Below are 24,927 nucleotides of genomic sequence, written 5' to 3' on the forward strand. Positions count from 1 at the left end.
TGGGTCATGCTCGCCCACGTTTAAATCTGCACGTATTGTTTGACGAATGCCACAGACGAGCATGAAACGTTTTACGGCAGGTGCGCAACACGTGACGCTGACTTCATTTTGCTTATTTTGACACTCAGGTGACATGGTACAACGTAAAGAACCACATCAGTAAAAATATGCCCAAGCGAAAGCAGAGGTGGAAAACATGTGGCATACGGGTCGTATAAGGCCCCTTGAGAGCAAATGGGAAAGCCGACACACAATTGTAAAAAAAAAAAAAAACTAAGAAAACCTCAGAGGAGCCCTTGTTATTACACTTCAACCCACAAACTCAAAATAATTCAGCATAAACATTGTATTTTTTTTCACACAAATAAAATATGGCCCTTGGAGGCGGAATGTTTAATTTTTGCACAAGTATGCCAATAAAAATGTTCTCGGAGAAAAATGGCTCCCTACCTGAAGATAATATCCGCTTTTAATGACTTTGGCAACACGTTTAATTTTGTGCTTGTCGCAAAATGGCACCGGCAGACATTGCTCATATTTTGATCCTCTTGCATGTTGTCATCCAATACATTTGAACCCCAAAAATAGACATTCGTGCATAAATCATCCCCATCAAATTGAGTGTTTTTTAATTAAGTATCCTAAACATTGATATGATCACAAATTTAATAAATGCATTTGAAAAGTTTAATCCAAACCACTTTGTAGAAACGGCATTTGACTGTACGTGTTTCCTAAAATTAGACTTTAGCATGTCATATCATCATTTAAATCTTTCACAAATCATACTTTCCATATTTGTGTTACTTCGTATGCCAACCATACTTTTAGTTAATTTGCTTAAAAAAAGCACATTTTTAGTTATATTTAATTAAGTTGCATTGCTGGCTTCTCACTCAGTACCGCCACCCATCACTTTACCCCCCTCTGAAGAATTTGGAATATTCCGCAAGTTGCATCATTCAGATCCTCTGCAGGCCACAGGAAGGCCAAAAGTATATTTTGGGGGGTATTTGTTTCAATCTAAAGTATTTATGGTGACTGACTGTCATGTGTTGCGTGTCACAATGCTATCTTGTGTATTTGCTAACTCGATGCTAAAAATGGACTCAAGGTGCTGTCTGGCCTGTTTTTCAAAGAGTTTCAGTATAGTAAAAAAAAAAAAAAGGCATAAAATGTAAATTTGCCTGAGAGCGGCTGAGACACATTTTGAGTAGTTAATTGTATATTATCAGATTTTGCGTTAAAAAAAAAATAGAAATTGGAGTTATAATTCGCAAATGGCACAGATTGGGTGGAATTGTTTTGAAATGTTGAAATACGGCAGATGAGATACATTCAAATTGTAAGAAAGTAAAATCTCAAGTCTGTGGGATATTACATGTGGAAAATTAATTTGGACTTTTCCAAAAGTTTAATACGGGCTTTGTGCTGCATCCCCGCCACGCAAGCAATCAATAAATCAATGCTAATTGTAAAGAAGCTCCCGATTGATCATCTTCCACATCCATCACAGTGCAGACAGCCCTGGAGGGCAGTTTTGTTTTCAAAATCCTTTTTGGAGGTTTGGGGGGGTTCGCTCAAATAATGCATATCCACGCTGTTGCAAATTAAATTATAATTCTTTTTTTTTTTATTATTGTTTTTAAGTCACGCTTGAAGCTATCTCAAATAAATACACTGATCCCCACATGGATCCAGTCCCTGCATGAAGTACATATAAAACTCATTGGGCTAAATCTCCTTTATAAATGTGTGTGTGTATGTATATATATATGTATATATATATATATGTATATTTATATATATATATATATATATATATATATATATATATTTTCTTTTTGGGTGTTTTTTTTTTTTCTTTTCAATGGTCTCTACTGGTATCCCAAAGCCGAGGCAGTAGTCAGTCTTTGTCCATACAAGGCGTACGGGGAGTAATAGGGCCCGGTTGCCGCAGGCACCGGCACCGGAGCCCCGGGGGCGGGCAGGGGGCTCTTGGAGTACGGGTGATAGCGACTGCCCAGTCCGAGCGGGTGATGCGGGGCCCCCCGCATGGCGAGCGCGCCGGGGCTGGCCGGGCTGCCGCCGGAGGGCATGTGCATGTGGCAGGCCATGGCCGCGGCCAGCGAAGACGAGCCCGGGTAGCCGGCGAGCAGCTTCTCCGAACCGGCTGCGAAGGCCGTGTGAGTCCGCAGGTGGCCGAGCAGTTCTTCGGAGCTTGAGAAGCGCTTGTCGCACGCGCCGTTCGCCGACACCCAGTTGCAGACGTGCGGCAGCGGGTCGTTGGGCAGTATGAAGCCGTACGGGTACAGCGGGTGTCCGCCGAACGACGGCGCCGACGACGGCACGCCGTGCAGCGGGTGCGCCGAGTACATGAGCGGGTATCCGGACTTGAGGGCCGCGGCGGCGGCGGCGTCGTGCGCGCAGTTGGCGCCGGAGGCCGCCGACAAATGGCTGGTGCAGTGGTAGCTGAGGCAGTACGGGTCCCGACACAAGCCGGCGGACATGAGCGAGGGAGGGGACGCCCCGGCCAGGGGGCTCGTCCCGGCCTTGCTGCACGCCGCGAATTGCGCGCTCAGGAGCTGGCTGCTCGACTTGGCGTGCTCCAGGCTCATGCTGGCACCGAGGAAATGCTGCGGATAGCCCGCGTAGGCGCCCGCTAAACTCCCGGGGTATGAAATGCCAGCAGGCGACAGGGGGAAAACCGTGTGGCCCGGCTTGTAGGGGGAAACCGGAGCCACCAGTCCAGAGCCGAGCATCGACGAGGTGATGGAAGGCGAGTCCGACGTGACGGCCTTGGACCCGGGCGCGCTCTCCTGGCTGCCATCGGGGCTAATTCCACTCGTCCGATGACTGTCCGGCGACGACATGTTTTTATGACGCTCGCATTCCTTTTTGTCGTCCTTGTCGGCCGCTTTGCCGTCGCACGGCAGCGGCGACGCGGACGCGGAGTTGCAGGAGCTCGGGCTCGCGCTGGGGCTGCCTGTCCTGGGCGTGAACGGCGGGCAGGTGGCGCTCGGCACCCGGAAAGCGTTCTTATCTCCGCTCAGGCTCGACTCCTTCTTGGCGTCCGAAAATGACGACGACGACGACGACGACTTGGCGTATGGCTTGAAGCTTGACTTGTCGTCCGCGCCGATGTCGCTGATCTTCAGCGGCCCGGCCTTGCTCTCTTTGTCCCCACCGGACGCCACCGAGGAAAGCTTGGACGAGGCTGGGGGGTCCGGCTTGCCGATCTGGGAGCACGTTTGAGCCAAAAGCGCCAGCGGGCTCTTCTTGGCGTCCAACTGTGACGCAGAACACATCTCAGTTTAGCACTATGTACATATTTACCGGGGAAAAACTATTCGTGGGACTTTTTGGCCGCACACTGTTGTGCAGCTTCCATGCAAAGCGAGTTTAAGTCATTCTACGTCGAGACATAATGAATTGCAAAATATATATTTATATTGCTTTAATATTGTCGTGGTTGTCATCTCTTCAAGATAAATGTCAAATTTGTTTTTGTCGCAGGCCATATTAAAATGTAGTCCCTCAGTGGAGCGTTCAACAGGAGCTGAAAGTCTTCCAAATGCACGCACCGCTTCATATTATTACAACTATTTCACATTAAAACATTTTGTAACAACAAATCTAATTTGCGCGCAGAAGTCGCACAAAATAGTGTCAACCAAATACGTGGTTGTTCAATTTAGATTACGACGCAAATAGGCTATTGGCGTGTATTTGGCCACACAAAACGACGTGGCGGTCCTGATCTGCCGTTCGGGCCTTGGGTTTGACACCGCTGACTTCGAACGACTCAAAGAACCCGGTGGAGGCTTCCGCGTGCCCCGGGAAGGAGAAACGTGCCCGGACTCACCTCGATGGGGCTGATCGGGGTGGACGGCAGCGGCTGCAGGTACTCCGGGTGCATGATGTGTCCCGCCCGGGCTGTGAGCATTTTCAGCAGCTTGATGGGCAGGCGGCCGGCTTGGCGGAGCGGGTCTGCGGGGGACGAGACGATGTTGTTGGCGGCGGGGCTGCGGTGCGCGCGCGGGCGGCTGGCGGGGCTCAGTGCGCCCTTCTCCCCGGACGAGGAGCGGCTCTCCCACGCTGGATTGCTGCTGTGTCTCAGGACAGACACCGTGGGCGATGTGATCATGACCCAAAGCTCGCGGAAATGGCCGAGAAATGCATGTGGAGGGGGGGTGTGCGTGTGCTCCGGGAAGCCCCTCAAAATCTCGCGTCAAAGCTGAGACACCACAGCCAAACACAAAAGCGTAAAATCCAAATTGGCGTGCGTGGGCAATCCGTGTCGTGTCTACTCCGTGTCCGCCGTCTCGCCTTCTCTCGTCGGCGTCCTGTGACAGTGTGGTCGCCGGTCCGAGGACGCGCTCGGATTACAGGAGGAGGAGGAGGAAGAGGAAGAGTGGCGGTGGTGCGCCAAACGAAGGCACGATCACTCCGCCTCCTCCTCCGTCCCTCGCAGCGCTCAAGAGTTGATCCGAGGTGAAAATGACGGGAAGCATCCACGCGAGGGTGTGTTTCACGCTCGCGGCGCCTTTTAACGTGGCGTTTTCACGCGTAATTGGCACTGTGCGCATGCTCGGTTCGGGTAGACCACGAAGAGCTAATCCTCGGCCCTCATCGAGCCAAGGCAAATATTTTACACTCTTCAGGAGCACCGCTAAACAAAATAGGAAGTATCTGCATGAACTGTCATCTCATCTCAATAACTTAAAATCATTTGAAGTCAATGTAAAGTCTTCAATAAGGCCTGTTTTGGGAATGTTGGGGGATTTATTTCTTTTTTTGAGTTCGCATGAGTCATTAAGAAGTAACCCACGACTTGGGAGAAAAAGCGGCCTGGCCAACGCTGGCTGTCGTCCACGTTTCCACGTCCTTTCTCCTCTGGATGCGGCCTGGCATCTGTCACTTTTACGTCCTGCTTGCCAGTTATCTGTCAGCCGTCTGCATTTCTCCTCCTCAGTCACATTCAGGTCAACGTCGAGTGCAAAATAAAGAGTAGAAGGGGAAGTGTCTCAGCTTTAGCCTTCCATCATCGCAACTTCAGTAATCTTCCTGTAAATCTCTTTAATGAAAGACAAACACGAGGTCGTCGTTCAGCTTTGCTTGCTCTGTCCCAGCTATATTTCACTGTCGCAAGTAGGAGACCGCTTTTCTTCATCGTGGCGTCATGGGAGAAAACGAAACCTATAAATTTGCAACTGCGAAACCAATAGATGCCTTTCTTTGGTCTGAATAGTTTTTGGGAAAAACAGACGCACCATAAGAACTCGGGTTCAAGTCGCAGTCCTCAACGTGCAACTCATGTGCCCTATGAAGGCTAATCTTGGTAACCACGGTAACTGTTCATAGTGTTTCAGAGCCAGGTTTGTTCCCAAGATGAAAAAGCGGTTTAGAAAAAAAATTGAAGTGATGAGTGTTTCTGGAATGAATTAATGGCATCACATGGAATCCAAAATCACATTCTTTGCAATGCTACGAGTGTTTTATAAAAATTAATCATGAAATCTTCCATTTCCCAATTCTCACCCCCCCCTCCCCTTTGAAATGGACCCACTTATCTTATTACTCAATAGCCTATAAATGTCTTGCTGATCAGGCGAAAGTTAAACAGATGCAAGTGTTTCTTGATTGATAACGGCGCCGCTGTTTTCGGCAACGGCCTGTCAGCCGGTGACACGGCGGCTTGACTTATTAGGACAAGGAAGGGCGACCATAAATTCCCAGCGTCAGCCAAAAACTCTTTTATTGTGGCCCTGATGGATGGGCTGCCGAGGCGCACACCAAATTCCCGGCTCGGTCCCTAAATGGCTGCACATTTTTCCACCGCCCCCCCCGCTCGCTGCTGTCGTCGTAATTCATGACTTTTAAACAGAGAGCCTGAAATCTCCCGCTTGTATTTCACGGAGGCGGGACACATTTATAGACGGGCCGCGGCCCCCGTGCCAATACGGCAGCTTCAAAGTGGGACGTCGGCGAGCTTTCAAAGATTTTAGCCACTTGGACAAACTCGGCAAAGCTAGCTCAGCTTTATTTGGTGTTTTTGCCCAGAATATACACCACCCGGACAAAGTCTACATGAGTGCTTCTCCAACTTTGCTTCCAAAAGATGCTGGCGATCACCAAATGCTTCCGTCCTGACCAACATCAAGTAAGGAGAGCCACAGCCGCTGATGCATTTTCAACAAGGTTCGGCCCCCATGAGATGTGAATTAATTAATTTCAGATGTCGTGGAATTTAAAAGCCTCGTGTCGCGCCTCCAAAATGGAGTTACCCGCTAAGACCACTAGGGGTGCCATTTTCTTGTGCTTTTTGATGGTCAGGTTGCAATCACTTAGAGGAACAACCCAATCCGCCTTCGCATGCGAACAGAAATGCTTTGCCTGCCGCGGCGTGAAAATTCTCGTGCCGATGGGACGTGACAGGTAAAAAGGGGAGATGACGGCTGGAAGGGGCTATTGTTTCATGTCGCTCTCCCGCCAGTTGTCGGCTCCTTAAAATGGCCTTAAAATGTCGCCATCCAGGCGACGCTGATTGCTCTTGTTTAATTGATTCGCCTTGCGCCGAGGCCTGTCACATTAATAATGGCTAAGTGCAGCCCCAGTGTGTCGCCCGCAGTGGCGCGTCTACGGGGAAATTAACGGCCTTAACTAACTGCCGTCTGCCAGGCAAGAACTGCCTTTTATACTCCGAAGCGGCGAGGAGCCACCACCGTTCTAAATGTTGTCGTCTTAGTACTCGGGTACCTTGACTCACAAGCGCTCCCACAAGTTCTTCAAAATTACCCCCAAAATATTTGCTTTGTGTTGCGAGCCAAAATTTGATTTGCGCAGTAATGCCGTCGCAAGTAGGCAAGGAGAGCCGATGCGCATTCGGCAACCAACATTCAAGCGAAGCAACGCCTTGATTTGAAATTCCAAACATCAGAAATTCAAGAGTGACGTGGCAAAGACAAAATAATTTTCATTCTTCTGAAAAAAAAAAAAGCCTGCAACAATTTGACCTTTTCCTCTAATCGCCTCTCATTGTGTCTTGATCTCATTATGATCTGGCGTGCCGAGGCGAAGCGCTGACAAGTAAATGGTGTTGAGTGAATAAGATCCAGATTAGCGCTAACTTCACAGGGCCCTTTGACAGCCCGCAGGAGACACGGGAGTCGCGACGATATTTCCGCCTCTGAATGACGCTTTGAAATTGCTGCCATCACCTCGATCGTTTGCCGTAATGCACCTTGAATGCGCCGTGTCTTGAAAGTGCGGGGAATTAGACGAGCGAGTCGTCCACGCGTCCTTCAAGCAAATATGACAAGAAAATAGACGAGCTTTCTCCTAATGCAGACCCCCTCCTCCTCCGCCCCCCCCCCTGCAACCAACTGGCACCGAGTAAGAACTTGTCGGGCGGTGTTACCAATGTGACGGGACATTTGGCGTGCTTAGAAGTCAAGCGTACGCCGCCCTCCTCTTTTGCCGCGATCTGTTGGTGAAGAGTTGGCCAAGTTGAGGTGGCGCCGAAGATGGCGGCGGTTGAAGGCTCTTTTTCCACGTTGTCTCCTCGATTAGTCAAAGCTGGTCAGGAGCAGGAAGTTAAAGCTCGCCGAGATGAAGCGCTGTCGTCCACTCGCCGCCGTTTCAGGCAGGTGAGGATGTCATGCTGTACGCACGCGTTAGCTTCAGCCGAAACCCGTCCGACCACGGACGACAGCTGCCATATTTGCCGTTAAGAACTTTGTGGAAACTTGGACAAGTTATCTGCTTGTCTGTCCTCGGGGATTTGCAACACACTTCTGTCGTCTCGTCTCGTTTTGTTTTGTTTTATTTTGGGAATGTTATTGTTGACGAGTGAATCCACAAATTTTCGATCCTTCAAATGTAATTTCCGGGGGCTGAAAATGTACAGGTAGCGTGTTTTGACACTCGGGGGGGGGGGGGGGCAGGATGAGCGTGCGTGATGGGCAGATTATTTCCCGTAAAGCGGGGCCTCCAGAACGATCTTGTCACATTTCACAAGCGGGATTAGGGATTGGCGGGAGGGGCCCCGGAATTAGCGTCGGAGCCTCTCGACACTTACCGCTCCATTTGTCGACTTAGTGATCAAATGCTCCGTCTGACGGCTCCTCGGCTTGTCGGCGGCGGTTTGTACGCTCTGCGATCACCGACGACGCGTTTCCATTCGCTCGCTGATTCTCAAAGTGTGCTACTCATCCAAAAACGGGCGAAAAAAAAGTCATGTTGAAAAGGATTGTAAGCCACTCTGGTGCGATCTTTGAACAATATCGTTGCATTTAAAGGATTCCGTTGAAATGGATTGCGCATAAAAACGTTTGCCAAGTGAATGTTTGAAAAGAGTCTGGCCCCTCACGAGGGGCCATCTTTCAACTCAACTCAAGCGACAACTTTCCATTTTCAACGAGTACCCGAACGGTTTTCCCGATGGCCGCCCATCGTTTGTCATTTTGCGCGCCGCCTTCTCCGATGAACCCGCGCCGGCAAACGGGAAGGAATGTTTCATTTCAAGAGGATTGTCGGAGGATCACCTCGGACTCGTGCGGCCCGTTGGCTTTTCCGTGACCTTTTCCCCAAAGACGGCACCGCCACCGCCACCTCCCTCTGCACTTGTTTTTTAATGCTTTAAATTCTTCGGACGGTGCTCTTCCTTCGGTTAATCTGTCCCGGATCTTCCATAAACCAAACTTTATTAGCTCATTCCGTGTGGAATTAGGCTTGGAGAATATATCACCGTGTCAAGTTTAACTTCATTCAGATGTCCACGCCGAAGATGGCGTCACAATGATCTCGCCGACGGTGACCTGCTCGCCGTGTCCGAGAGTTTTTTTTTTTGGTTTTGTTTTCTCCCCCCCCGCCTGCCTCCGCACAAAATCACCAAACGCCTTTGCTGTGAGCAAGCCGGCAGCGTTGGAGGTGAAGCGCGAAGGAGCGCATGGCTGACACCTCCTGACTTTTTCATGAGGCCGCGTTTGAAGTTTTAAAACCCCCGTGGAAGATTCTCGGGGTGACGAATATAAAAAAGTGAAGGGGGGAGAAAAAAAAAAAAGAGGTGTGGCTTTCGAGCTCAAGCGTATTAATCGCGAGCACGGACCGTTACGCCAAAATGAGTCGATTTCACCCCAGTTAAGTCGTGTCCCCGCTGTGCAGAAATGACAATTTTTGTCATTTCTCAACATAATAACGCGGTTTTTTTTTGTTTTTTTTGTTTGATGATCCTCGTAAGACCCCTTTTAAGTCTTCCTTGTCTTTGGGGCTTACGCAAAGAAGAGCGTGACCTCAAAGCGTCTTTTGTTGAGCCGGAACGGTTCATGTGCTGTGTGTGTGATGGGGGGGGGGTCCGACAACGACCCGCTTGAGTTCAGCAGTGCTGGTGGTCCCATCGTTAAATTGCGTTTGGTGTGAGCTGCCATTTTTGGCAACGTTTCCATGGAGGCTCTCATAACGGCCTCATTTTTACACGTGTGAGAATTTGCTAAAAATCCCAAAACAAAACATCTTGCTTTTAGGAAAGTGCGACCACAATAGTTTTAGCAAAGTTTGTCTTTTTATTTGAGGAAAGTGTATCGTGAGCAGTAAGCGCAACTTGCGTCCCTCGTCGCATCTCAAAGTGAACGATGGCTGCGGTGGTCCGACGTCCGTCTGTTCGCGCCCCGCCGCTAACGTCATTGACACCGATTTCAAAAGTCAGATCATCATTGGCACGCCGTCTCCTCCCGTCCCGTCCCGCCGAGATCCCCGAGTGACAGCGCCATCGGTCTCGTGTTCTCCCGTCGGCGGCCCAGATGCTTGCTGTGAAAAACGGCGAAGGCCACATGAATTTGGCCCGCTTGGCCGCCTTGGACACTCGTTCTCAACGTGATTTAGATGTTGAGCGAGGCAATTCTGATGTTCAGGCTTCCGAGGCGTAAATCGGGGCCGTCCAAACGAGGGCGGCGTTCAGAAATAGGAAAGGATTGAAGTGACGCGTTGACATTTTTCAACTTGAATTTATTCAACACGCCAACATCGATCCGTCAAGCAATTAGGGATGGTTTTCACATGTCCAGCGGTGCCCTGCGAGCTTCATTCATTTTTGACGCCGCTCGTACTGGATATGGCTCGGGCGGTTCGTCTGCGCGTGAGTGTGAGTTGTGGCCTACAGCAGATCTTTGGGAGTGTTTGACCGCTTGTCACGTTCAACGTTAGCGCGTTGGTGCCTTGCAAACGCCGCAGCAGACTTAATTGAATGTTCAAAGAGCTTCGATAAATAAATCATTCACCCGGCCCTCGTTGGACAAGGTTTGATACCTCGAATGTAGCCGGTCCAGATGGGGGTGAGCACCAAAAGCTTGGACACCCCCGGCGTCACTTAAGATTTACACGCTGCCGCATGTAGGTCAAAAGTTGCAAATGGCTTGTAATTCATATTTTTCAAAGGTGGTGTGGTGTCAAAGCGCCGGATTGCTGGCAACGGGCGATACGGGGCGCCGGCATCTCGCGCCCATCTGCACCAGGGTCACGCTCCTTATTTACACGCCACGCAGATGCTCGCCGCTTGGACGCGTGACAAGTCGCTTTAACGCCGCGCTTCACGCCGCGTCAGAACCATTGGCCGCTCAACGGCTTTATTTGTGAATTTGCAAGTGAGGAGAAAGGAGCCGCTTTGTGTCGCCGCTTCTCATCATCTCGCCGTCAAACTTTTTCAGACGTGCGTGACGACGTCGACGCAAGTTGAAGAAAGTTGGCCTTTTTTTTCGTTGCACGACACGCTGCGTCAAGATGCTTAATTTGGGGAGAACGTGTCGCACTCGAGTGTGCGCCTGAGAAAGCCACGAGAGCTTGTGAATTCCAGACTCTTGACTTCCTTTTGACATTTTCTCGATCGTAAAGTTTGAATTTTCACTGGCTTCGTTGTTGTTTCCTAACGATGTAGCGCTTCTGCCGTACGCTACGTTAGCAAGAACGGCTAGCCCGCCTAGCGCTGTAGCGCCTTCTCCATTTGGCCGTCATTAAGATCGCGTTTGCCGAGAAACTGAAAATGTCTGCATTAACTTCACATTTTGATGGAACGTCCTCTTTTTGACTTTCCAGTTGACGCTGTTGGAGAAGGCAGCTGGAATCTGAATTATTTTCCCATTTTCTCAGTTGCTTTGCCTCGGTCAAGTTTTGATCACCCGCAAGTACGCGAAAAGGTTTATAGTTGATTTCACTCTCTCGTCTTGGTGGTTTCTTCACCCACATTTCAATTTGAGAGTTGGCCGTGATGCAAACGGAAACCTGATGACAGTAATAATATTGGCACCAATGACTCTGCTGGTGTGCTTTGGCCCGTCTTGGATTTTTATTTGTATTTTTTTTTATTTGTTGCACTGCCCTCCGCCTCTCTCTCTCTCGCTGCGCCACAGAGGACAGCGGGAAATATTTGACATGTCGACGCGTCCGGGGCCAGAAGTAGGATTAATGGCCGCCTGCCTGCCCGCAAGGTCCTCTGGCGGTAATTGCAAGCAGAATCGGAGTCTGTGATCTCGGCAGCGGTATGCGACGTGCCAAAACGGCCCGGCCTTTGACAGATTGCCTTCCCTTCAGAAATAACTTGAGCACATTTGTTCTCTGAAAGGAGGTATCGGCATGCCTCCCACGCCGCAAAACGGGAGCGACGGCTCCTTTCAAGCGCACGCCGCCGAGTGCGTCGTCGCTCGCAATCACGTCTTCTTTTATTCGCCGCGTCGTTTAATTGCAGCGGAGCCAAGATAGGACATGTTCGCCGCTCTACATCCACAACATCATTTTGACCGTTACGATATCGGGAGGCAATCGACACATTGGAAGGCCGTTCTCGATGAGTCATCGCAATTTCAATTCGTTGGCGGGAGGTGACAACACCGTACATCGAGGTTCCCGATAGTTTTGCCACCTTTTCTATCAATAGCAGCCCAAAATATAAGCCATTACAATGCCCGATCGATATTTTGCTGAAATCCTCCTCTTGTTTTTTCCACGCTGTTCGAATTGTAAATTCCTGCGCTTGTTCCGTTTGATCATTTAACGTCCCGCCTGAGGACAGAGAGATTTATTCTTGCGCACGCCGGCCCGCGCTGCGTCGTCGGGAGCAAGCAGCCGGCCGGGCCGCCTTTCACCTCGTGACTGTCCAAACACACTTGACTCCCGGCAGCCGCATCAAAAAGCGTGTGTGTGCGTTTTGCCGCGGGGGTGCGAAGACTATTTGCTTTCCACCGTTAAAATGCACTTTGGACGGGAAAAAAAAAAAGCCCAAATGTGCTCATTAAGGCGATATTTGAAGAGAGGTTTTGAGCAACTTCATAAAAGATCCTTTCAGCGCCGCTCGCACGAGGCGACGGGGCCGCCGTGCTCATTCGACTTTTCAAACACGCAAATTCCACACAAGAAGCGAACCTTCAACTTTGGAACGGTGAAGCAGACGTGCCAACTTGTCCTCCGTGTCGCCTGAATGATTATTTTTTTAACGTGTTTGTTTGAAATATGGCCGTTGCTCGCCGACATGAGTTGCGAGGAAATCCAAATCTGCTTTTCCAATTCAAATTGGAAATAGCGCACGACAACATTCCTTTCGCCGCCGTGCGTACGAGATGACCAAACGTCTCTTTTCTGGCGCGCAACAAAAACGCAAACATCTGAACCACAGCTGGCCGGCGAGGTCAGCGCGCGGCCAGCGCCGATCGAGGCCTCTCAACGGCGCGATGAATGACGGCAGCGCCAGAATGATAAATTTCATGAGCCAAAAGCGCCTCCAAAGTTTCGCCCTCAAAGGACAACGTCCTCGACAGTGGATTAGCTGAGATTAGTCCGATTTCTTTTTTTTTTTTTTCCTTTGTGATTCCGTAGAACAAAAAAAAAAAATCTTGAGAGTTGAAATCGCCGATTGTCAAACAAGAGACCCGCGTCGCTTGTTCATTGTCCATTTTGCGTCGTAACGCACCAGAAACTGTGTCTGGTCTCGGGCCGTTTCCGGTGGCGTCACTCAAACGGGTCAACATCCGCCGTCTCTTGGAGCTCCTTCGCTCTCAGCCATCAGGCGTTTTGACATTGCTGTGGAAAAACCGAGGCAAGCGCCTGCTTCGCCTGTCCTGTTGCGGCATTCGTGTGTGTGCGTGCGCTCGCTCCAAGTATTAATTTGTGTAGCGTTTAATTGGTCTTAATCTGAAGCGAGCGTCTTTGATCTGCTTGACAGTTTGACTGCATTAGCGCCAGCGCGGGGGCTAATCCTCGCCGTAGCTTGTTCTCGCGGCTCCGCCAGAGGCCTGTCCAAGCATAATATGTCAGCTGAGGGGATAAGCCGTCATCAAACAAGCGCGTCTAAGCTTCTGGAACACGAGGGTTGACACAACATGTTGCGCTGCCGCACCTTTTGCCGACAAATTGCGAGTGGAACGCCTTCAAGATGCCTCACTTTTATTATTTTTGGGTGATTGTCACGCGTCATCGGAGATGAGCCATCAAACGGCATTGATGATTTTTTTCATCCCAACGACTCACAACTTGGAGTGACTGCAAAAGGAGGACAAAAAAAAAATCATTTTGTGCTGATGTCGTTTGCTTTGCTTCAAGGCACTTTTTGAGCCCGCCATCCATAAAAAGTTTCCACTGTCTTTGAGTGACACTGAATCACGCGCAATTTATTGAAGATAACTTAGTTTGCCAAATGAACGGAAGCCATTTTGGGATGACTCAGCCAGAATGTCGTCGCCTACTTTTAACTTTTGGACCGCCGCCGCAACGATGCCAAGTGTCATCCTTTCACTTTTGACGTGTGCGCCAAATCGCTGAGGTGCAACGAGACAAATGTGAAATATTTCAATTTTTGTGTCTTTGTGGTGGGCCGTTCTGTCTGAACTGCGGATTTCGCGAACCGTTCCGCCGCCTCTAATTTCCGCGGCCACGACCGTAACTCGGAATCAAGTACTTTTGCCGGTGTGTTCGGCTCTGACTGCAAACTGAATAATTTTTGTCTTGGCATTCGGTCGAGTGACCGCTCACTTGATGCCCGATCACAAATATAGTTCAGTGGCCGCGTCGCTCCCGAGTCGGCATGCAATCGCATCTTTATCTCACGTCTGCATAAACACGTCCCCCCAGCATTTTTTTCGCCATCATTTCACATCCCGAACTCCAATTGAACTGCGATGAACCGCGATTGCCATCTTGACAGTAAACAGCGAGCGCTTTGAGCGCAGACGACGCGAGAGCGGCATCGAGAGAAGGGTTTCAAATGAAGAAAATGGCAGCCCGTCAGCGATGGTATCGCGCGTCTCGCTCGCTCATTTTCCCGGCCTCACTTTTTTTTTTCCCAACGGCCTTTGTTTATCATAGCGGAATGCTGACGCGCTTGCATGCAAAAGAGACGTTGTCGTGCGCTGATTAATCAAAAAGCTTCTTGCTTCTTTTGTCATTGACCTGAGAACAATTTAAGCTAAAATTCAAAGTTTCACTTCAAAGCACTTTCATTGTCGCTTGGGTAACTTGGGGGGGGGCAAAAATAAAAATGTCAGCATTGTGATTCATTTTTGGGTAAGTTAAAAGACCCACAAAAAGACCTTTGCCACTGTTGGATGGTTACAATATTTTATATTGATTTTCTCATGCTTTCAAAATTTTTTAAAAATAATTCCAAATATTTTGTAAAAGAAGAATTGCGTGTGAGTGCATTTGATGAGTCGCTCCAGCTCAGCTCCAGTTGGTCTTGCAAAAAGTGCAGCTGCCGACAGCTTGCGCATTAGCGCGGCCATTAAGAGGTGTCGGACATTTCCAGGGAAAGCGTTTGAAAAATGACAACCTCCCGGCACTGCCGCCATATTAATTATACGCCGAGGCCAGCGGAAAAAACAGTTGGTGGGACAAAAGACGCCTTGTGTTCCTCTCACAAGGTGCCTTGTTTGTGCGTCGGCTGTTCAACTCCAACAACCGGCAGATAATTGTTTGTGGAATTAACTCGTTAAACAACGCATGTGCGGGCGTGCTCGTGACGGCGAAATTCCGGAAGTGCCACACAGCGCTCGCAGCTCCAATTTTTGCTCTCAACTCAATGCAAACAAAAATCGGGTCACTCGTATGTCAAGGCCTCCCAAGCGGCTTTTGCAACGTCGGAATGAGCAAAAGGCTCCGAATTCCTGACTGGCGTGGACCGTTTGAAGCCCCTCGCCGGAGAGTTGAGCTCAAGGTTGTCCTCCTCGTCCTCCTCACCCGCTAATAACAATTAGCGTCTTGACTTAAGCACAAAGCATTAACCAAATGTCAATTGAGGATTAATTTGCCGTGTTTTCACCAAGACGACGGTCTTCTTACAAATCCGCTCGGCAAGGTGCCTCGTAATTAAAAGTGCAAATTCCCCAAAGATTGTGCTCCAGCTCTCGGGGTCCGCTCCTTTTTTTTTTTTTTTTTGCACAGCCGCAGTCGTGTTTCTTCCGGCCTCCGCGCCAGCCCTCGTCGTGACTTATGCAGATAAATGCGGCGCCGTTCATCATCACCTCCAATTCATAAATAGCCAATAAGTCGTCGCCGCTTCCATACCACAAGATTAGACCTTGGGAATGTGCTTGAGTGCGTGAAGGGAAAAAAAAAAAAACCATGAGTGATGGCGCTGCTGCGGCTTTTGCTCATTATGTCTTCTTCTACATGTCATTTGCCTGCCCAGCTGTCAGCTCCATACACAATCACACGGGGAGCGTTTTAGTTCTTGTCGTTTTTTTTTTTTGTCAGCTAGTATGTTTTTTTTGTGTGTCGTTTTTTTTTCCCCTTCTTGGGGAAGAAGAGGCCAGAGAGGTGCAGCGACTGATGAGAAGGGATGATATATGTTGCGCCTGTGTCCCCGCTCTCCTCTGGCCCGTTGTCATTAATCAGCGCCATTAGGTTGCGCTCTCGCCTACACTGCCGCAGCCTCCCCTTTGTCTCATATCCATAAAGGGAAAAGACTTCCAAGCGCTTCTGCAAGCGAAAGGCAAACATAAAGACAAACAACAACAAAAAGAAAGCATTGCCGGGAATCACAACTTGAATTGCTCACAAAAAATTGCAGCAACGTCTCACAATCACCACTTTAAGGCGTTCGAGGGACTTTTTTTTTAATGACGCTGATCGTCAGGCTTCCATTTGATCTTAAACCAACAATCCTGATTTTAATTTGAAGCTGTTATCATCCAAGTCAGCGCAGTGGTTGAAGCCCCCGCCCCCCTCCTCAGCATCATCATCTGTGTCATCCAAGCCAAGAGGTCTGATCGGACGATAACGCGTGAAAGTGATTCGAGCGGCTTTGCGTCTTTGATTTGCATAACTCGAGAAAATGGTATTAGATGGGCATATTGATTTCATTTGGTCCGGGCGCGCTGTTAATTACGCGATCATAAAAGTGTCGTGACTTTATTGCCCTGGTTGAGCACGGGAGGGGGGTGGGGGGGGGCACGGTGCTTTATGGCCGCCGTCGTTGCCTGGCTGCGGCGAGGTTAGCAAGATTCGATTTTTACATTAGCGGGCCATCGTTTAAGAGAAAAAAAAAGAAAATCGGCGACGCTTTGAAGGATTAGCCCGAGCTCGTTTGACTTTGTTCTTTGGTAACGCACGGAGTGAGTCGCGAGTGTTTTCATCTGCTCGTCACCCCCCCTCTGCGCTGACATCTTGATTTATATTCGTTTTTTAGCAGGACGACGTGTTTGACATCATCCCGAAGAGCGACGGCTCCTTTCATCTTGATGCGGAACACATGGCCGCCGTGCGTTACGAGACGCACGTGGCTTCATCGTGAGCCTCGTTTTTAGCGTTAGCATTCGGTGTCTTGATTTGTTTCGACGGTCACTCCTGCAGCACAAGAACAGCAATGCATTTAATGTTGCGAGGAAAATGACATTTCCTTGATTTCTTTTGCGTCTGAATGACGCATTACGCACAAACGATACCAAGTAGAACTTGTACGATATAGCATAAACGCGGTAAACGGGCTTAAGAAACGCTCATTGCTAATTTGGACAATTGTATTTCGGTGTCCATCCGGGCGCTTACTTTTGAGAGTAAGAATGCAAAGTGGATGACGTCGCCTTCCTCCAGCGGAATTTGAATCTTTCCAAATGGATTGGCTGAGGCGCATTTCATCCAAATTGCGGATGCGGCCCATCCTTTGAGGAGCTCTCTTCTTGTGAGCTCAGTAAAGCGAGAGCAAGGCGTGAGCTCGAGTCTTCTCTTTGTCCCGGGCAACACAAAGCAGTGCATAATGTGCAATCTGATAAGTGTTCTCCCGCCCCGCCACCTCCGCCCGTCGTCCTATACATCAGCGGCCGGCTCATCTGGGCCGTGCAGCCGGGGATGTTTCAGCTTCAACTTGATGAATTGAACCGCGAGGGTGAGGAACTCTGGGGGCCCAGCTGCCCCCCCCCCCCGATGGCACGTGACGCTGATTGGGCGCGTTCGGAGCGGACATGAAGATTAAGCTGCGCTGTCTGGTCGGCGAGCGGCGCACTGCATCACGACGGCGGGAAGAAGAAGAAGAAGAAGAAGACGACAGCTGCGGCGGTTAATCCTTCATCGCCGGGGGGAGGCGAGATGGACGGCCAAAGATAACCCTCGGTAACTTCTGCTGGAGATCAGAAACTTTGCCTCCCATCTGCGCTTCAGAATGAAGAACGAGGCCGAGCAGATGCTGAGAAACAAATAACATCCACGTGCAATGCAGTTTGCTTTTGTCTTTGCTTTGTGACGTTTTTTATTTTTTTTTATGAGAATAAGAAAGGAAACGGCACGCAATAATATCGTAATACCAACATTCTGTAATGACTCAATTAAATAGAAGTACTTTCATTCAATAGATTGTGCTGCTCCTTCAGGTATGTGTGCCTTGGCCACCAGGGGGCAGTATAATACATTCTTGCAGACAAACGGAAAAAAACTGAGTACTTTTTCCACTACAACTGTAAGTTGTCGTTGTATTGGTCATTTTACGCAGATGACGTCTCAACATCATCTTTTAATGTAACAATTAGTGAACGCATGTTAGCATGCGTTTTTTGTTTGTCTGTTAGCTTTAAGCTAAGCCAACTTTGTTCAAGCGAAGCTGTGTGCTTGTATGCGCTACATCGTTCTGATTTAAGATGGAAAGATTTGAAAGACTGGCAAAGGAATGTATTTCCTTCCCGTCTGCAATCCGTAGCGAGTCGTCGGTCGCGTACTTCATCACACATCGCGCGTTACGGCAATTCCCGGTCGACGCGGCAAATCTACTTGAACCCGAGTGGAGCGAAAGTGGCGAGTATTTGGGCGGGTGCTCGCCCACTCAGCACATTTGGCACTGCTGCCTTTGCATGTTTGTCGCTGTCACGCCGTGATGGATGAACATCATCACGCCAAGAGTCGGTCCGGAAACACACAACGGCGTGATGGCTTTCCCCAACGTCACCGTTTTACATTTTCTTTCCTACCTGTGCTCTGACTATGCTAATGCCCCCCCCGCCCCCCCCGAGAGATCCTCTTGGAATGATATATTCAGCATGCGTGTACGTGGCGCTCCGTTGACACTGACGTATTAGTTGGGGTGTCTCTTGCAATTGGGATAACTTCAAATTTGCCACCTTGTTAGCTTTTGATTTATTGGGATACCTTTTGCACCCCCCCCCCAGTGAAGTAATTGGCCCCGGCCCCTTGTAGGAAATAATCAGCTTGTGCGCAGAAACAAATGCAGCTCCGATGCTAATGAGGCAGCACGGCTGACACTTATTAATGATTGTTATGATAAAGAGAAGAATTGAGTTGCGCTGCGGAAAAGGACTTGACATAGATGCGTCTGAAAAATAATGAAGTGGAGCACTGCCAGGGAAACGAGCGTTGTCAAGGCGATGTGGAATTACTGCCGAGTGATGGATTCACGAGGGCGGCATATGCTCGCCGTCGACCGAACCCGAAAGGGAAGCCGAGTCGATTTTGTCTTTAGACGGGGTTGCCCTCCGACAAAATGCGACTGACTCTTTGATTGGACGAAAATGTCAGGAGTTGCCAAGGCAACCGTTGGAAGCGACGGACCCATCGTGGTGGTGCGACACCCTCCTGTCAAAATTCTTCGTCTTTGTTTGCCCACTCGAGAGAAGGAAAAAAAAAAAATTCACAGCCGCTTGCTGTCGCCGTGCCCAGCGAACGCAAACCCGCCCCCCCTCCCCCCCGCTCGACCTCGCCCGTCCCCCAAGCCGCCGACCGCAAAGAGTCGCAGGCACATCAAAACAAATTAAAGTCGAGGCTCGGCGCTGCTCGGGTGTCACGGGCGATTACGCTGACGCAAACGTCGAGTGTCTTTGTCAGCTATTATTTCAATACACGAGCGCGTTGGCCCTCGTTTGGAGGCGACGTCTTCGCCTCCACGTGCTGCCGCTGCGTGGACTTGCCGTCCTTCGAGCGCAGTTCACGGACGCCGTGTTCCCATGCGTGTTTTTGAGATGTTGATTTGTCTGTTGAGTTCAAATGATTGAGCAGCCGCGATAAACTTAAAGGGGATTTCACTTTTTTTGGGTCTTTTGTCACCAAAAAATATTGCTCCCTGCAAATGATTTCAAATATTTAAACAACCCCCCCCCCCCTCAAAAAAAAAAAAAAAAAAAAATCAGGACTGATTAGTTCCGCTTTCTACTTGCCCGCTGGAGCGTTTTGACACTTGTCAAGCCGGACCAGATCGCGCTTCCACTTCAACAAGTGTTACGGGACCATAATCACAGATGTCCTACGTCTCTTAGCGACTGCTCGGAAGCCGCGGGCCCCAAATTGCTTTCATGCGCCTTTTCATGAGGAAGCACTAACGCTACAAAAAATGTCACTTAAAAAAAATGCAGTTTGCGACATTAAGAAGAATCGGCGCCCTACATCTCCTCCCTCAATTGTGCTCCTCCCTTTTGCGTGCCGGGAACAATTGGAGACAGACCGACGGATATGCTCCTCAAGACATCCCAAATCTTTTCAGCTCATCAGTACGGCACTCATATGAATTGTAGTTTTTCTTTACAGAGGATCAATAATATATGCGCACCTTTATATTGTATGTCTACGTATGTTTGTGTTGAGTCTTTTGCTTAACGGGTTCAAGCACCAGAACCGAGATGCTATTTAGCATTAGCAGTAAGCTAACAGACTAAAAGGCTCAAATTTAAAGCAGAAGGTTTTTTTTTTTTTAGTTTTGTGTCAAACAGCTTGAAACCTTTAAGTCAAGTCACATTGTTGAATGTGTCTTTAAGGGGCGTGGCCAAGCGAGTGACATCATGAGCTGGAGTCAGGTTGCCCGGCTACATCAGTGGGAGCGTCTGGGCGTGACTTGTGGCCTCCAGCAGCGCCTGGTGAGTGTTTTCATCTTTTTCTCATCATCATACTTTTTACGGGGAGAAAAAAACAGGCCAACAATTACTTAACGCATAAAAAAAAATGGTGATAATTCCTCACACCTGGAAACGCTTTTCGATTGTGACCGAACAAAAAAAAAATGTATTTAAAAAAGTAAGAGTAAACAAAGTGTTGCGTTGTTGGCTTTGACTTGCGTGGAATGCCATTGATTATTTTGATGGATGCCGCCTGCTGGCTAATTGTTGAATCCATGAATGTTTTTGCCTTCCGGCTGCATGCTGGCGATCCATAATCATTGATTCACGCGTGTCTCCACTGAAGCTCATCTCGCACGTACGCACACACGACTTGCTCGCCATCATATGGAGCATGAGCGCTGCAGACGCTACAAAAAAAAAATAATCTTAAATAACCAAAAATGTCTCCAATTGTTTTGATTTTTATTGAAAATAAACAAGAGGACGCACCCGTCTCCAAATTACAACTAAAATCTGAAAATTATAAAAAACAATATTTAGTTGACTGTCTCTTGCTACTGAAATTTGAAAATCATGAAGTTTTAAAATATGTATTTCATAATATCTCTTGACTGAAAAAAAAAAATCTTTCATTTATTTCGAATGACTCTGTGGAAAAATGTTGCTTTTGTCTCGTGTCGTGTAGCAGCGAGCAGTTCTCGACTTGAAGCTAATTAACATGTTTTTGAGGAAAGCGTAAATCTGCGCTGAGCAAAGAGTGAACGCGAAATCACGCAAAAGGCCCAAATTCCTCACAGCGACGCGCTCAGCGTGTCCTCGTGTCAACCGTGACTCAGCGTTTTTGACACAAGACATTTTCATTGTTTCTTTCGCTGTGTGACGCCGGCCCGCCACATTTTTTGGTTTTTTTTTGGGGGGGGGGGGCACTTCATATTCTTGCCAAATGGACTTTGATGCTCTTTGAACGCCACATTGTAGCTGCATTTACAAAATGCGAGCTGACTGCATGCTAGCAAAGTGCAATGGACGACTGTGATAGCATCTCAACCCCCCCTGGAGCCCCCCCAGAGCCCTCTCCCCCCTCCCTCCCCGTTTGTATTTGTGGCCCCCGTCTTGTGGTTCCCCCTCAGCCATAAATCATGTTAATTGGTTGACTGATAAAATGTGTGTGAGGGCGCCCATTCGCTGCTCTCACTTGCCGTTTAATCTTTGTGCCACAATAGTTCATCTGTTAACCCGCAGCACAAAAAGACAAGCAGGATGCAAATGGTCGCCCCTCGGCTTTGTTGATGAATGACAACACTTTGCTCACATGGCACATTTTTTGGTGTCTCAACTTTGCATTTTTGTCAAGTCACGAGCCGTTGCGAGCAGCACGGAGCGCATGCTGATCGGAAAGGAAATGAAGCTGGAGTCTGTTGTGACGTCATTTGCTTGGCCACACCCACTTTATAGCACAAAATGCACCGCTCTTGCGTGACCTTCATCTTGTATGCACCCCAAAAAAATGAAACATTGTGAAGTTGTCTTGACTGTTATTTTGGGTATTTTCATTGAGGAAAAAGAGTAAAAGGAGTCGCCGCCTTCCTCCTGGCCAACAAGTTGGCGTGGCGAGCTCCGTCGGGCTTTTGAGGCTGCGGTGTGGTGCAAAGGGGCCTGGCTGACGGCGATTATTATTTATTTGTCACGCCGGCTGTAATAAGCTGTAGATACAGCGGCGGAAGGCCGGATGATTTATTGCCGTGTCCAAAGACTGGCGGCGGAGCGTGCAGGAAGAATACCGCACTGTCACATCTGTCCATCCGTCAGTATCGTCGCTCTCCTGCAAAAAAAAGGAAAAACAAAAAAACACCCTCCCTTCCGTACGTAAACAATCTTTGATTATTCACGTACATTTTTTTCCTGAAGAGCCATCGGCATTGGATTACTCGAATGAATATAATAAAAAAAAAAAAGTATTCACTGAAAAATCCACAAATCGTTAAAAAAAAAATCATAATAATATGCCTAATATTAAACAAAATACAATAAAAATTTTGGAAACAATCCAAAAGAGAGGCAAATATGTGAAAATAATCCAAACAAAGCCGGAAGTTCCATTTCTTATTCCGTGGTTTTATGGATTTATTTTCTTTATGGCTACAAGTCTCCGCTCCGTTCGGGGCACGTAATCTCGTTAAAAGCCGTCACGCTTTTAGGATTATGTTATTGAAATGTCACATAAGTGGATCAACTTTTCCGAGCTGCGGCGGATGTTGTTTGGTCATTGGCGGGGTTGGCGGCTGTAGAAGCAAGCGCCGTTTGCAGGAAACATTTATTTGGATTTTCACCAACGTACTTCAAGAAATGAAACGTTGGGAATCGAGTTGAAAATATTATACAGCAAAAGACCAAGCAAAAATGCTGACTCGAGTACCACGGAAAAAAAATATGCAGAAAATGCAGAAACCGAGCAACAAAAAGTCCGTCCGGTTGAAAAATACTCAAATAGAAGAAAGATTTAACAAAATAAACAAATATTGAAAAGATGGACATTGGAAAAATATTAAAATATAACATTACTATACACACAAAAATACTAGACCACAATACAAACTTAAAAATTATAAAGATATTTAAAAAATGATGTATATTTAAATGATAAAATATTACAAAATACATAATTTTAAAAAATGATGCTATAGAAAATATTTCATGACAAAACATTTTACAAAAAGGACAAAAATGTTCAGGAAAATTTGGAAACATTATTTTGAAAGAGTATACAGACTAACTAGATGCAAAAATAAAAAAAATAAGAGACAAATTAGGGTGTAATAAAAACAAAGAAAAATAATTATCTGGGGGAAAAAAAAAGACAAAATATCAGAAGAAATGAAAATATTATGACCCAACCGACATTAGACAAAAAGGATACAAATGTGAGTAAAACTGTGAGTATTACTGCCGGGAAACTCCTTTTTAAAAAATTTTTTTTTTATTGTTTGTAGTATTCCAGTGTGGCTTTTGGCCAGCCCTTTTTTCTTCCTGTGGCCTTTTTTTGGCACAGCCTTCCCGTCGTCCCCCCTTCAAAGCCCGCCGACGTCATCGCTGGCAAGCCCGACTGATATCCGTCTTCTTTAAAGACTTCCCCTCGCAAATTGTTATTTACGATCTTTTGTTTGTTCTCGGAGCGTCGGGGCGAACAATATGGCTAATGGCCGTCGTTTGTTATCGGCCGACTGGAGCGCTGAAGCGAGAAGACTCATTTGGAGCTTTCCGAGAGCATTGATGGGCGCCGTTTATAAGCTGATCATTGCCAAAATGTCCGCGTGGTTAAAAAGGCACCCATCGGCGTCTCATTAGTGTTCCCCGCTGTTCATCACGCTTCAAGCACAGACTTGCAGGACGCAAAGACCGAAAAAGCTTTCATATACTCCGTGGACACAACCACTCAATCTCAGCTCCTTCACTCCAGGTGAGCGTGTTCTCGAGAAATGAGCGGCGGCGCCATTACTGAGTGTGTGTGTGTGTGTGTGTGTGTGTGTGTTTTGCTGGCCTGTGCCATCGAAAACATTTTGCGTGAGAGGCTCCCCCGTCAGCAGATGCAGATGGGAGGTGAAAAAGATCCCCGGTGGCACTTGGGGAGGTGGAGGGGGGGAGGGGGGCGGCGCTCCGATGCGATTGCCCCCCCCCCCCGCCTGGATGAAGTCGACGCTGACAAAGTGCGCCCGTTGATGGATGGACAAAGGCGGGAACTGGATGCGAGAATGGATGAGGCCGGGCCTCGGGAACTTAACGCCGACAAACACGATGACAGACCGAGAGGAATTACCTGCCCGCCCGTTCTGGCAAGACAAATCCCACAGCAATTTTCTGACTGCTAAGCGAGCGCCGTTGCCTGCGAGCGTCGATTCTGTGGTCTCGTCAGAAAAAATGAGGATGAAATTGCTCACTAATGTCATGTAGAACAACAAGAAGCCGTCGGTGTTGGGCTCCACTTTGCTCTGTCGCAACGGAACCGAGGACGCCTCGTGCTTGGCTTCGTCGTCTCCGAAAATCCTGGAGCGCCTTCCGTTCCTTGAAAGGGAATCGTCGACGGCAGACGAATCGGAAGCGAGGCTCACGTTCTCTTTCGGAGAGCTTAACGAAGCGGCTTGTCGCATATGCAAACGCTCGGCGGCCCTCGGAGTCAATGAAATTGCGACGGTGATTAATGTTCTAATGGGAGTTCCCGGGGACCGGCGGCATTCATCTTCATGGCTGCCGACATTTCTTGCGGTACTCGTGGACTTGAGCTTCATCGCTAATAAGAAGACGACTTTTGTCCAGGACGTCAGATTGAGTTCCGGGTGGCAAACGCTCAAGCGAGCTCAGTTCTGTCCGCCGCAGATACCTTGGCACCTCTGACCCACTGTGGAGGCTGCCTTTTTTTTTTATTTATTTATTTCCCCTTCCTTGCTGAGGCTGAAATGCATCCCCGTTTGTCATCGGAGCCAAGCTCTCTTTGCCTCTCCCCTCCCACCCGAGCTCCGTAAAGCTGCAGTTCCTCGCCGGGCGAGTCGATGTCTCGTGTAAACACGCAGGCGGCAAAGCGAAGGAATCGCTCATAAATCTTGCGACGTCGCCGCGTGATTTC

At 48.5% G+C, this 24,927-nt stretch overlaps 2 protein-coding genes across 4 annotated transcripts in view; one reads left to right on the plus strand and one right to left on the minus strand.

The window, feature by feature from the left end:
* LOC148317836 (uncharacterized) overlaps nucleotides 1-24,927 on the plus strand; it is a 56,352-nt gene that overhangs the window by 20,132 nt on the left and 11,293 nt on the right. For 2 of the 3 annotated variants that reach the window (XM_088284253.1, XM_088284254.1), the window contains exon 7: nucleotides 129-409. In XM_088284253.1, coding sequence (XP_088140379.1) covers nucleotides 129-132 — 4 coding nt within the window. In that variant the 3' untranslated portion in view covers nucleotides 133-409. Of the gene's footprint in view, nucleotides 1-128; nucleotides 410-20,228; nucleotides 20,328-24,927 lie in introns of those variants that run through there. The other variant, XR_015840027.1, reaches the window with a different exon arrangement.
* On the minus strand, nucleotides 1,862-4,664 carry LOC148317838 (zinc finger protein 503-like). The gene is made up of 2 exons (XM_088284375.1): nucleotides 3,866-4,664; nucleotides 1,862-3,290 (listed from the first exon to the last, which is right to left on the minus strand). Exons 1-2 carry the CDS (start codon nucleotides 4,145-4,147, stop codon nucleotides 1,878-1,880), a joined length of 1,695 nt encoding a protein of 564 aa, XP_088140501.1. The 5' UTR covers nucleotides 4,148-4,664; the 3' UTR covers nucleotides 1,862-1,877.

The sequence above is a fragment of the Idiotropiscis lumnitzeri genome, chromosome 20 (assembly GCF_059441095.1).
Source record: "Idiotropiscis lumnitzeri isolate Australia: NSW breed Sydney's pygmy pipehorse chromosome 20, RoL_Ilum_1.0, whole genome shotgun sequence".
In the NCBI taxonomy this organism is placed as follows: domain Eukaryota; kingdom Metazoa; phylum Chordata; class Actinopteri; order Syngnathiformes; family Syngnathidae; genus Idiotropiscis; species Idiotropiscis lumnitzeri.

Excerpts from the sequence above, each read along its gene's own strand:
- LOC148317838 (XM_088284375.1), bottom strand. The coding sequence starts at position 4,147 with ATGATCACATCGCCCACGGTGTCTGTCCTGAGACACAGCAGCAATCCA. Across the intron at positions 3,291-3,865 it reads CCCCGATCAGCCCCATCGAG|TTGGACGCCAAGAAGAGCCC; the intron begins GTGAGTCCGGGC and ends TCTGCGTCACAG.